The sequence below is a fragment of the Lepisma saccharinum genome, chromosome 25, assembly GCF_977018435.1.
Source record: "Lepisma saccharinum chromosome 25, izLepSacc3.1, whole genome shotgun sequence".
Taxonomy (NCBI): Eukaryota; Metazoa; Arthropoda; class Insecta; order Zygentoma; family Lepismatidae; genus Lepisma; species Lepisma saccharinum.
The window spans coordinates 11,234,914-11,249,027 of record NC_139253.1 but is presented as its reverse complement, the minus strand read 5'-3'; the positions used below and the strand labels follow the sequence as shown (position 1 = coordinate 11,249,027).

General features: G+C 41.0%; 1 protein-coding gene across 4 annotated transcripts in view; it reads right to left on the bottom strand.

Annotated features, from left to right (window-relative positions):
* LOC145978890 (cysteine-rich motor neuron 1 protein-like) overlaps nt 1-14,114 on the bottom strand; it is a 261,004-nt gene that overhangs the window by 27,679 nt on the left and 219,211 nt on the right. For all 4 annotated transcript variants that reach the window (XM_083111823.1, XM_083111824.1, XM_083111826.1 and 1 more), the window contains exon 3: nt 3,507-3,740. In XM_083111823.1, the coding sequence (XP_082967949.1) occupies nt 3,507-3,740 (234 nt within the window). The remainder of the gene's footprint in view (nt 1-3,506; nt 3,741-14,114) is intronic.

Genomic DNA, 14,114 nt, shown 5'->3' with positions numbered 1-14,114 from the left:
TAACAGATTATTGCAGCTGAAATGAAATTATATGTAAAAAATATATAATTTTTGGTTGACTTTCATTTTCCAGGGGGGCCACGCCCCCCCCCTTCCGGACGCCCATGGTAATGTAGTAATAGTAATAAAATAATAATAATGTCCTAGCACATCGTTTGGCATAATTTCACAGTTCAAACAGCACTTTTCATGCCTGAGTGGAGTTCCACTCTCCCCTCCATGTTCAAGTAAGATGAGCAGGAAACTTGTTTTTGAGCAGGCCGTCGGAGGTGCCATAGCAATAGTTTATTATGGAATCCTACCGAGAAATCAATAGGTCTGGCAACACTGACGTTGGCCGCTCTGAAGGCTTCTTCCCTTTGTCTTTTTTCCCCCACCCGCCAGCGCGATGGGGTCTGCGCAGGTTTCTTTCCTTGTGGTTCCACTATAAGAGAAAAATTAATGAAAATGGTCGTGGACAATTTGCCGTGGATCCCACTGTACATTGATGTCTGTGATACTGCCTTTGTGCAATTATAAACCCACTTAATTGTCTGAAAAGGAGCAGGAAAATTCCCTCACACTTTTCTTTTTAAATTTGAATGTTGACATTCATTGTAGTGGTCGAAGATAATTTAAATGTAATACATACTTAGAATTTTATTGTGTGTTTTAACGCAAAGAGACGATACAAAAACCACAAAGTAATCATATACGAAATTGGTGACATATAATGGGAGGAAATGTGTAGTCTTTTGATAAAGTGTTTAGCAGACTATGGATGAACTCTAGAAACAATAATATAATCACAATTTTATATAAAGTTCTTATACACAGAGCGCTGATCGATTCACTGTCTGTAGACCTTGCAGAGGATTATAAAAGGAAGAGTCTGGAAATCAAGATATGTACTTAGATTTAGTTTAATACAAATAGCAGAAGCTATTAGTTACGTATGTATGTGCTTGAAACATACAAATTCTCAATTTTCACATGTAGGACTTTTACACACACTAAGTTTTCAATACATATTTCAAGTTTCATCGATCAAAATTTTCATTGATCGAAATCGATTCTGACGATCTCCTAGTTCAATTTCTATATTAGTTTCATGAACTCCTGAGTGTAAAGGAACTCCAGTATTTTGACATTATTGTACTGAGAATAGCAGGTCACAGGGTCACGGGTGGTAGAAGTAAAATTGGTACAATACAGTAGCAATGGCTACAAACATTATTATAATCAGATGCAATATTTTGAAAAGTGGGCATGTACAGTACAAAGTAATAAACTAGCAAGGCTTTCTTATAGGTTGAGATTTTAAATTGACAGTTGCGTGGGTTCTTCAGTACATCATGCTCTCTGTATGTGTATACCAGTGGTTATCGGTCGAAGCAAGCTGTCTATTCTGTTTGGTTGCGGTTGAACTGTAACTTCGCAGCTGATATATATTATACACCGTGGCCGTGCCTATCAGTGTACACGAGCAATGTTGACAATTAATGGGATCAGATAACAAACGCCACTTGCATTCGCGTGTGCACAAATGCACACAGAGCGCAGTGTAAATCCCCGCCGAATGCAGAACGGCGTGACCGACTCGAAATCTTCCAAATCACGAAAACGTGCCGTTTGAACCCTCGCCCACCCATCCCGCCGTGCTGCGGTCGTCGCAGATAACCGTCCCTGCCGAGGGGCAAGGCATTATCTCACGCACAATTAGCAGCGATGTCACGCGAACCGAGCACGGTGATGTGCGATGAGCGGGAGGGAATCAATCGCACCGCACCCACGTTAACTAAGGCATCGATCTCGCCGTTCGGGTGATTAATTATGCAATGTAGGTGCAGCCATGGCGAATACGTATATTCCTAATCATTCAAACATTTACTCTCCTCGCTTTCCAATCAACAGTTCACATTTGCACTCCGCACTGAAAACTTTCGATCTTCACTTAAAAGTAATAATAACAATACAAAAATAACCTCTTGTGCAACAGCCCTTGAGGGGCATGGCCTACCTACTGAGTGCAGGCTTCACTCCCACATGGCTCAGCAGAGGTGACCAGTTACAGGATGACGTGTGGTCAGCGCGACGAACCCCCAATCGTTGTAGTAAGTTTCCGTAACCGGGATAACAACGCAGTGCGAAAAAAATATGTGATCGAATTCCTGTAGAGATGGACTGCCCTCCCTCCTTAATATCTATGGGAACAAGATTGAAACTTATAATAACTTTACGTTTTCTGGGAGAGAGTAGACTAGGCACAGATAAAAAACATAGATGGGCAGCAAAGAGAACATATATTTGAAGTTCATTTTATGCACAGAAGGGCTAATCGGGACTGGGCCTACAGTTTAAAGTGGGATCCGAACTACCATGTGCCTCCATCGTGTATTGCATCCGGGACTCTCCTTTATTACAAGGCGACGACGTTACCACTGTATAATCGGAGATGCCCAAAAGAGAACATAGAGAGAAGATGAAAGAAAGAGAGGCGAGGTGTGGATGGGAGACTGATACAATACGAAAACACAGAGTGGGAGAAAGAGGGTTAGATTGATAACGAACAAAACAAGCATGGATATGTTGAAAACGAAGATACCATATAGACGAAGACAGAGAGAGTAGGAAGAGCAGCATACGTTTTCAAAATTAGATTGTGTTTTCTCCTGGGCAATAAACATCTCGCAAAGAAGTTCCGCGTGCCCCTACATGCGTCTTACGAAGAATCTACTTGTTCCTGGCATGACCGCAGCAGCGTTGCGGTATGAGGAAGAGTCAGAACCATATGCATTTCCAGGTTTCTTGTGTATGCAACGAGCCAAGTAGTAAGTATGTTTTCGCACAGAACTTCATGGCACTTGGTTCGTATCACTTAGGAAATGATAGAAAGACAAAACTTTCCAACACTACCACTGTACCCTCTTCATATACAGCCTAATATTTCAGCAAAAGAAGCTGACTGGAGCTGGTCGACTCGTGGAAAAAAAAAAAAAAAAAAAAAAAAAAAAAAAAAAAAAAAAAAAAAAAAAAAAAAAAAAAACGGGAGAGGCTGGAACAAGGTTCACGTAGCAAAATCAAAAGTTTCGTATCGCGATTATATATATTGATTGATTTTTAAGTCCACTTTATGCACAGTAAGCTTAATCAGGACTGGACCTACAGTTTGAAGTGGGATCCGAACCACCATGTGCCTCCTCCGGGTATCGAACCCGGGACCCCTTGATTACAAGGCGACGACGCTACCACGATAATATATCAGCAAGAGTTCGAATACGTTGATTAAACACGTGCTTTCTCTGTTACATAACAAAAAAAATGTGGAAGTGGTGTCATCAATGAAATCATAGGCAATAATTTAAAATCTTGCACACGATGTATTTAGGAAGATGCCATCAATTATAGGCTTCACTCTTGCTTACAAATGACACCGCCATCTTATTTTCTTTTATTAATACATAAACTGTATACCTGACGCTGGAGATCACAGTAAGGTCGTGTTTCCAAAATCTTTTAATTCTTACCGTTCACACATTCATAGAGAGGACAGCAAGTTCCTGGCTTATGGTTTCCCGGCCTCAACACCCTAGCTTTGAATCCCGTCGTGCATTCCTTGGGCGGGCAAGGTCCTGGCAAGCACTGGCAACCCTGCGGCGTAGAGCAGCACTCCTCGGGGGCCTTGTGGCTGGGCAGCCTGTAGCTGTCGGGAGGGCACTCCGTCTCATCCTCTGGACATGTTACGTTGCTGCAGTTCTTCTCTGGAAGGCAGGGAGAACAATAAAATGTTAATAACAGTGCACCACAATAACAGATTTGTACACGAACATGCATGGGAATCCGGTGGGGTCTGTGGGGTGTTGTCCTCTAGAAAATGAGTGTTAGCCTAAAATTATATTTTTTATATATACAATTTCATTTCAGTCAAAATGATTTGTGTTACTACAAACGAGCAAACCTGCAATTTCGTAACTTTACCATGATTATGATTTTTGTTGAAGAATACGTCTTTAAAAAAAAATAACGGCCAGAGCTCTAACCATTTTTTGGTCCTACTTTATAGTATGTGTCTGTCGCCAGGAGCCATAATCCACTGTCCTTTTTTTATAGTGGTATCGAGAATAGCCCTAATCCATTGGACGATTTCGCTACGCGGAAGTGGTAAGTCTTAGCAATGTGCACGAGTACTAAAAATAATTTGCTTCTGGTGAGCAACTATTTGTTTGTCGCTTATTATTAAAGAAAAATGGTTACGATAAACTGGTTTTTGCTTCAAAACAAATGTATTTTTATGTGTTACGATGACAAGCATGTAGAACCTCACTGGATTATATGAGAGTTCAATAAACAATCGATAAATATTAACTTGACATCGAATGCAGAAAAAACACTTGAGGTTAACAATGGCGTACCTAGGAGGGTGAGGAGGAGTACAATCCCTCCGTTTCATTTTCTTTTAAACTTAAATAAGGCAACGGCAAATGTTAATAGTAGACAAATTGTCAATCTTTTTTATCCTGTGTTGTTTCAAGGAGTGGAATTCGGTGGATGCGAAGTAAATGTCTTCTTATTGACGTTGCTACTTCAATCACCACACTGTGAATGAAAATAGTGACGGACAATTCGCACACTATTTCTTTTGCCGCTGGGTACGCATGAAACAATAGCACAGACTACTAAAAAAATAAGCCCCTATTCGACCTTTGCGGTCAGTCCCTCTTGCGCACGCTACTCAGGATGAACATAAGGGAGAATCTTCTCAATTGTTAGGAATTATACAGCTAAAACTTCAAGTTGTGTTTAATTTTGTAAATTATTTTACATTTTGTACACTTCACAGAATGTGTAACCCATGTTAATATAAGTAACGAAGCCAAAATGCAGCATAATAACTGGTTTAAATAAGGCCCAATAGCCAAGACGTTGGGGCACGTGAGGTCACCTTCCAGCCGTAAGTCGTCGCGGCTAATTTAATTCCATCAGCCGCTTCCTTTTGTTCTTTCGGCCGGTGTCGCCGCGATTCGTCACGTTCGCTCGTATCTTCACGTCAGTTTCCGATTATCTTCTCCGAAAAAGGAAAGTGGATGCTTGCGGGAGCGAGTGCAAGACTTCTTCCTTGCGGCCGCCCGTCATTCCTCTCGAGACCACGCCCGCGCACTGCACACGCCGACGTCACGTGTCAACGCTCAATTACCTCGGAACGACCTGTACGCAAGTGTGAAAGGCGATGTGTGACGCGCATGCAGAGAAACGTAAGTGGAAAACGAATTGCTTGCTTGGTTTTTCCGAGGTCGTAATTTGAAGAATTCGCTAATACAGTGCCGTCTACTTTGGCGAGTTTCTTACATCTCCGGGTAGTTCCTGAGCAAAGGGTGTCCGGAGGGGGTCAAGAGAAGCCGTCCCCCCACCTAAAAACGAATGTCAGCCTACAATTATATATTTCACAGATAAAAATCACATACAATTATATATCTCATTGATTTATAAAATAAAATAGATTCTGATTTCTAATATTAAAATCTGGAAGGGAACGAGAATCTAGGTAAATCTCGATTATCAACCTGCGGTCTCAACCTCATTATTAGTACTCATGATAAATATATATTTTTGGGGTCAAGGACCTTTCTGCAGGGAGCTCAAGTCCGAAAACCCCTCCTGCATATACGCCACTTGTTTCTGTGACGGCGAAGAGTTCATTTTAATTGCGAATAAAGTTACCGAAATATTACAATCAGTGATGTGCTTAGGATTTTCGTAAGGGGGGATATGGCCGTAAAGGAAGGGGGGCTATGTCTTCGTTTTTAGTGGTAAGCCCTCTATTTTGTTACATTTTTCTGAATTTGTCGGTTTTTTTGAAGCGGTGCTAGGGCAAAGAAGGGTTATTCTCAATAATTCTTCCCTTTGGCACGCCACTCTGTGCAATTCTAGCCTCCCTATTTCACAGAATCATTTACAGTACTTGAAAGCCAACTCATATGTGGGAAATTCATTTTTAAAAGAAAATAGTTTACTAACATGCAAATAACATGTAGAAAATATCCATTTTTTTCTTATGTAGCCTACTAATTAATTTTGAAAATAACACCTCCATCATGAATTATGTTCCAGTTCACAAATCTTTGCAACAAACTGTACGCCTAAACAAACCTGTTATGGTACAGAAGACAAGATTTTTCCCCAGCTTTGGAGTGACCCATGTCATTCTGCAGCAACTCATTCCACTGCGCAAGTGAAAAAACGTGTAGGAATAAGGAATGACGTTTGATAGCTTTCAGTGCATTTCGGAGTCTTTGTTGCCATTATCAGTAGCCGCCATGACTAATCCCAGAGGTTTTAATCCTCGAGTCTAAACAAGTTCGCAAGTGGGCCGTGGAGGAAATGAAGTCGCCGAACAAGGTAAGTCTATAATACTCCAGCACCTGCACTCTGGAACGGCAATACGCACGCACAACGCTCCAGATAAGGAGATGATGGGAAGTGAAATCGAGGCTTGGCCACTGCAGAGAATAAGCAGACGCGATCATGCTCACGGATCTCAAACCGGTGCCTAACTTACGATGCAGTCTTGGCAAATTATTACCACAGAATGTATACAGATGGAGTGGTTCTGCCATCTATCGGAACGTACTGAAGCAAATATCAAATGCTTTAAATATTCGGTATGATTCATTCCAGAGCATGTAACATTTCTCAAGAATAATTCGAGTAAGCTAATCAATTAAATGGAATTAATTGATTATTCTTTACCAAGCAAGTAACCTCTTGGTGACGTCGCATAACGTGTTCTATGAATATCTAAAAACGGTTCAACCTATTGAAATTCCACCTTTGTCTTTAGAAAAACAAAAAATCAATTTCCAAAACACAGCTTGAAAGCTGTTAGGCCCAAAACAAAAGAATGGCTGAATTGATTAATGCACTTCTCTTATTGATTTACCGGTCTGTGGACGTCATGTGTCCATACACATGCTACTAAACCGTTCTTCCACACGGTGTCAGCCAGTTGACAGCAGCGAACATATTTATTTGGTTCCACTGTGATAACCACCTGGGAGTAACAAGACATTCGAACCACCCTGTTGAATATAGGTCACTATTGTCGGAAACAGCCTACCACATTACTTTTCAGAGGATATTCATGAATTTTAACAAGTGACTTTCTACCTTCTCAATAGTTACATTACATTTTAACCTCTTTGATTTTGACTGACTTCTGGGGAAATTCTTCCACACGGTACACTTAATAATTATCACAAAGCGCAACTTATACATAACGAAGAAGAGAGACAGAGAGAAGCTTTGGTAATTTAAGGAGTGGATGTTTTTTGATATTAGCCTCATTCCTTTCTTACAGACGGTGGCCCCTCCTCCCAAATACAGGAAACGCCCCTGCACAATTTTCTTCTCTCCAAGACATTTAACTCCTATTCTTTTGAGCCACTTCTTAGGTTAGGTCGTCCGTAAATCAAAAGCGAGAAAATTCATTTCCAGTGACAAACTTCAAACACCTCCTTCGGTGTGTGAAGATCGAAACAATCGCCCTGTGGTAAACGTACTGAGGTAAATTGAAAATATGACAAATAGCCTTTGACCTCACGAGAAATTTACAAGTTAAAAATGGGTCATGCACAACCACGCGGATTTTGAAACTAGAGGTTGCAAGTCTCCATTTCTTTATTGGCGCCTTTCTAAATCGTTCTGCACACAAACGGTGCCTGAAGACAGTCATGCCGATACGTCACACGACAGGAGCACCAAACCTCACCTGCCTAACTTACTCACGTAAGCATATAATGGCGGGAAATTAATTTTTCATACAGAAAATAAACACATGAGATGGAGCTTCAGTATGGCCCCAGAAAAGGTATCAAATCATTTTCCAGTCGAGAGACCAATCATATCGCAATCTTGGTGAAGACATAACCTTCTTATAATTTCCTTTTGAATATGGACATGTGTACACGTTGGAATAATTTATATTTGAGCTAGTTTGATGTAGTCCAGGAATTCTGTTAAGTTCACAAACATTATTTTAATATTCACTACTACTGCTGACTGTTTTATTATATTTTAACTTATTAAACAAACTTGAACTTTTGTGTATGTCTAAAAACTGGGGGGAAAAAGGCGATGTGCTTTGGGCTCCGACTGCGGGACGGCATGGGTTCGAGTCCGCCTGGGTTGTCTCTGGATTCTCGGACTGTGTATAGGACCGGTGGTAACACACCATCGTGAGGAAATTGGGGAGCTACGAGTGAGTAGCGTAACTCCGTCACGGATATCTCCTATAACGGCTGGGGGTTCGACATGGTGACCACACGTCACCCCATTACTGGTTGAAGATCTTCACAGGCCAAGGCCCTTACGGGCTGTAGAGCCACGGGTTAGCAGTAATGGTATTCTTCTGTGTCTATCCATTCATTTAATCAATGGTTGTCGTCAGGTAGAAAACCGCCTCACCAAGTCTCTTCTATAATAGGTCCACTTTTATGCCAGATAGGTTAATCGGAAGTGGACCTGTTACAATTTACAAGGCAATAGTATTAATAAAGTAATAAAGCGATTTAACAATCAAAGTACAGAACTAAATAGAATTAAGGTTTCATCGATATGTCCAACATTCAACGTAGTAAAATCTCTAGACACTTGAAAAAATAACCAATAAACTCAAAAGGTTGTAATTATAAATCCATTTCCACGGCAGCGATTGACCTCATCGCGTTAAATGACAAAACAGGCAAAAAGAAAAAATAAATGAATGACAACTGACTATTCACTGTGCCTGCTGGATTAGCTTTGGTGAGATACTGGCAACACTGCGAACAAGTACCACAGTGCCCACAATGGGAAAGAAAGTCCTCAGGATATCCTCTTTTGGGAGCGGAGTGATGAATGGCGCTCCTAACAGCCGAGGACAAGAACAAACGAACGAAAGGTTTGGCTGGACGAAAGACAGAAGTTGATGGGAAAACAAACACGCGAGGCAAATTCAATGCCCTGCTTGTCTGGGTGTTTGTTAAACACTGCTAGGCCAAGAGGTAAGCAATCGTCTTAGAAAATCGAACAGTTTTCATTATTTGCTTCTAGGTTGTTACATTGTTGAAGCCATCTCCGCTCCACCTGGAAGGATGTGCAAGTTTCTGCATGAGGAGCTGTGAAGTTGTCACTCGTATAGAGGTTTCACTTGAATTAATGAGCAGATCCAAGCGCTTATGTAGATGTAATTGCTTCTTTTGTAACCTCGAGATTTTACGAATGTTCCATAAATTTCCATTCAACATCACTTTCTTGTCGACGTTGGTGTTATATGCAGATAATTCGATCAGTGAGATCTCGAGGTAGCAGTTACCGAAAAAAATGGATAATTTGATAAAAGTGCACTACATTATCAGTACGAAAACATTAGGAAAACATTTCACACAATATATGTAGCATGCCAAAGGACAAATTTGTGATGTAAACATGTAAAATGATGTTCTTTTCATAATCGTGCGCATTCTCTGCTGACATTTTTTCGACTTCTTTATCTCTTATGCCAGGGATGCTTCAAACAACTGTTTACAGTATTTACTATCCTCGGTTATTTTCTTCATCTCTTGGAATGTATTTCCTCGTTTTCTTCCTGTTTTTGCATCAATCCTCTAACCATTTCCTTGGTCAAACCCTAGGCCATCTTCCTTCTTAGACCAGGAGCTTTTATTTGCTAAAAAAAAATAGGTCTGGAGGTCGATTTTGAAGTATTTTTACCGCTGAACTAAAATAATAAAAAAAAAGGATTCTTACAAACGACCGTTGGAGCCCTACAGAGCGTTCAAAGTTCAAAAAATCACATTTCAGATCGGAAGAATTAAATGTTGTTGCTGGAAGAAACAGGATGAAAAATCGATTCTGGATATATTTGTCCTGGATTTTAAAAAAATACAATTCAAGAGTTTACCGTTAGGAAATGGATTCCGCACAATAGCGGGGCGGACTCGAAAATTTTAGTTATCTCCAATATGAGACATGGGGCGGGATGGGACTGAAAAATGGATTTTGAATATATATGTCATGGTCTGAATACTGTTTCTGGTGAAAGTTGCGACTTAAAAAAGAATGCTGGGAACTTACAAAATATTTTGAATAATTTTAAAATTTCGATCGGATAGAACGAGTTTGAGAATAAACTTTATGTTTTTTATGAATTTGAAGCTGATAATCTTACAGCCAACCTCCGTGGCAGACTGCTTAGCACGGCGTGCTATAAGGCACGGATCCCGGGTTCGAATCCCGGCCTTGGCATGAGTGTTCTGTGTGAGTGTCCCTTCACAAATTTAATCGCATTATCACTCATCCTCATCCTCGCGATTATCCGAAACTGGCAGAAGAGGAAAGTATTAAAACGACATCCATCAATGATAATCTTACAAATGACCGCTGTGGCCCTTGGGTAGCTTAGGAGCTTGGAAAGCTGAAACTTTAGTCTCATCTTTCCTCCAGAAACTGCTTGGATTTCTTTCCCTCCTCCAGTTCACTACTTGTTCTTAACAGTGACGGAATATTTTGCATAAACATTCGCAACCGTGCTAGAAGGTGCCGCATGCATGCAAACAATAAAAAAGTTCCAAAGCCGCAACGACGAGTGGTCACCGATTCGATTCCCTCGATGAATTCTGCAATTCACCCGCAGCTTCTCGTCACCTAATGACCCGCACTCATCACAATTTCCGCGGCCGTGTCAGCCTGACCACACAATTCATCGTGTAGCGCCACGTCGATGGGATCCCGGCCAATCTCCGCTCGCTGATCCCCTAAACCGCTGACCAGCGACTGGAACATTATTTATTACTGTAATCCTGCACAGGTGATTTAATTTTATAGCGCTTTTTCGGGATTTGTGACAAAGATTGCCAATTCATCTTGTAAAGAGATCAACTTGTTAAAAAAAAAGTGCATTAAACACGCGAATCGAATAATTTCTATTTAATTCAGACGTGCATTTTATGTCGCAACTATTGCAATATATATGACAACTAGAACTTGGAGACAACAGAAATAACAGCAAAATAAACGCGGAAGAATATAAAATAAAGGTCCAAGGGAAATAATATGAAAATATAAGACCTAAATTTGAGAGCAATCGAATGGAAACGTAGGCGAAGGAAACCAAAAAGATGAATAGTAAAAAAAGATAATAATAAAAGTAAAGAGCTTTTAACAGGAATCTGTTAGCATAATTGGAGAAACAGCAAGGCATGCTGGAACCAAAAAATAAAAATAAACCGAGAAAGAATGAACAAGAATGGCTTTTCCATTTAGGGGTGGCAGACGAGAGTTACGGGTAAATTTCCAACCAAAATGATCATACATAAGCACTTTCTGGAAACATCTCGGGATGTTAGTATAGTGTGAGTGGAAGCATACTGAAGCCTCAAGGAGACGAGATAAAAGCTTGATTGACTGATAGAAATTAAAATTGTGGGTGCGTCAGCACTTAGTCTATTTGCAACATTCACATTATATGGGGCCCAGCCCTCCTTTACCATAGCTACAATCAAACTGTGTCTCTGAGGACTACAATCTCCTCACCCATGATAAAAGCTTAGACTGTAAAGGAGCACATGCATGGACAACACCAGGGTTGTTAAAGGCGCAGGAACCTAAAAATTCTAATGGGTTCTATTGGGTCCCGCTGTAGGACCGGAATCTTTTTTCTCGCACAATTTAAATTCGGTCCAAGTTGCGTATTGTTTCATTGAAAAAGGTTCCTGGACCGAATTTAAATTGATGCAGGAAAAAAGGTTCCCGGACCGAATTTATAATCTTCCGGAAAAGAAGTTGCTGGACCGAATTTAAATTCATTCTAGATAAAAGGTAGCTGGACCGAATTCAAATTCATTCTAGATAAAAAGGTTCCTGGACCGAATTTAAATTGATCCGGAAAAAGGTTCCTGGACCGAATTGAAATGCTTTAAATATGAAAAGGCTATACACTGTCTAGAACTCATTTACGTTTGCTGATTCTCTCTCCCAGTCTAGGATTGAATTTATTTACAATTCCTGGACCAGGGTTGACCGATCAAAAGTTGCCTTCTAAAAATGTCCCCGGGTACGTTTTACATTAGAATGTCACACTGCGGTTGTGGAAACCGTAGCGCAGGGAATAAATCATAACGCTGTTGTTCTCTCGTAGGTCAGGTTCAAAAACTCCCTTGTCATAGTGTCACATAATAGAATGGACTATATTAGTGTGACGTCACATTAAGTTCAAACAGACCAGTCACGTGTTAGTCCGGCATCCGATTCAGGAACCACAGCCACTAGGAGCCGTCGATGAGGTAACGTGAGGCTGCAGTTAACAGAACAGGGACGGGCAGTGCTACTACAACCAAGGGAAGGAACGCGCGCGAGAGAATGGGGCTACATGGAGAGGGGTAACGTGACAGCAGCGTTTGTGTGGCCTCCCCGATGGCGCAGTGGTTGCGTCGTCGCCTTGTAATCAAGGGGTCCCGGGTTCGATACCCGGTGGAGGTACAAGTGGTTCGGATCCCACTTTAAACTGTAGGTCCAGTCCCGATTAGCCTTACTGTGCATAAAGTGGACTTAAAACACCAAATCAACCAACAGCAGCGTTTGCGTTTCGCGCATTTCTACCGTTAAGCACGACCTTGTTCCTGAGATTCTCGATTATTCCTTCATGCTCACAAATGGATAATTGTTTATCGTCAGGTCCGTATTCGATCCAAGTTGCGTATTGTTTCATTTCAATATGGAACTTGGACCCTATTTAAATTGATCCTGCAAAAAAGGTTCCTGGACAGAATTAAAATACCTTACAGATAAAAAGGTTCTTTACGGTCCAGAACCTATTTGCCCTTGCTATTTTCTCTACTGGACCGGAATTGAATTTATTTAAAATTCCTAGACCTTTAACAACCCTGGACAACACACAAGGCAACAGACAACCCTACAGGAGATTATACTGATATAGGACCAGAAAGTCAGAGCTTCGTTGGCCTGCAAGTCTGCAGTTACCGGGCTGTACTACCTGGAAGTGAGGCTGACACCCCTTAAACCCAGAGATTAAAAGAAGAAGAAAAAAGGAAACAAGGACAAACAGTGAGAAAAGCAAGGAAAAATATCCACAGGCTATATCTAGAAGAGAATGGAATAAAATCGAAAGAAATGGGGCGAAAGAGAAATGCATTCATTCAACAGCCAAAAAAAAAAAAAAAAAAAGGATACGAGGGAGTACTACAGTGGGAAGCTGAATGTTCTAAAAGAAGGGGTGCCTAGCAGCCTGAAGGTGAATATGAATTTCTAGCAAACCCTTGACGAGGCGAAACTGGCCTCTGATGCATGAGCATAGGGGGAAAAATCCCCACGGTGTGTTATCACCTCACCGAATTCTCTTCCAGGAAAAGGCAACAGGGTTATAAATCACTTTTGTTATCTCATCCGGTGTGCTTTTTCTCCTTAATCCTGTTTGCTTAATTTTCAGCCGAGGAATAACGGAGCTAACGTTCCCACGATGGAGGAATCCGTTTGCTCCGGACTTCAACACTGCTTTCATTGTTGTCTTAAGTTCGTTGTACAGGCCACGCAGCAAAACACTATAATATTTAAAATTTACAGTGAAAAAAGAGAGCATAGTTTCCCTCCCCATTTGTAAAACTGAACACCGTTCTCACAGAACACCGAGTACAGTGGGATGTGTAAATATTGCCAGAGAAATTGTACATCGCCTATTTGTTTTGCATAATGACCATTGGTGTACGCATGCATTTTTTCGGAGGGAGCTGGAATTATATAGGTATAATTTCTAAGTTGCGTTCTAGAGGGAACGGATACACTATTAATGTTTCATAATTACCATTTCTAACCTTCGTCTTAAAGGTGGTTCAAAGACAGAAGTTGAAATGGGATGGGGGTATTTTAAGGCGGAATTTCAGTTACCACTGGCTTTTCAGTTATTTTATTGCTTTCATTTGAAAATTTTGATCTAAAAATTTCGGGAAGGGCTGTAGTCCCATCAGTCCTCCTCTGCGTTCGCCAGTGGTAATGACCAAAATGACAGTAGTGTCTACTTTTTGCTCAGATAGGCTAATCGGGACTCGATCTTGCAACGTTCTGCTTCTACGTGGTGCACTGCACAC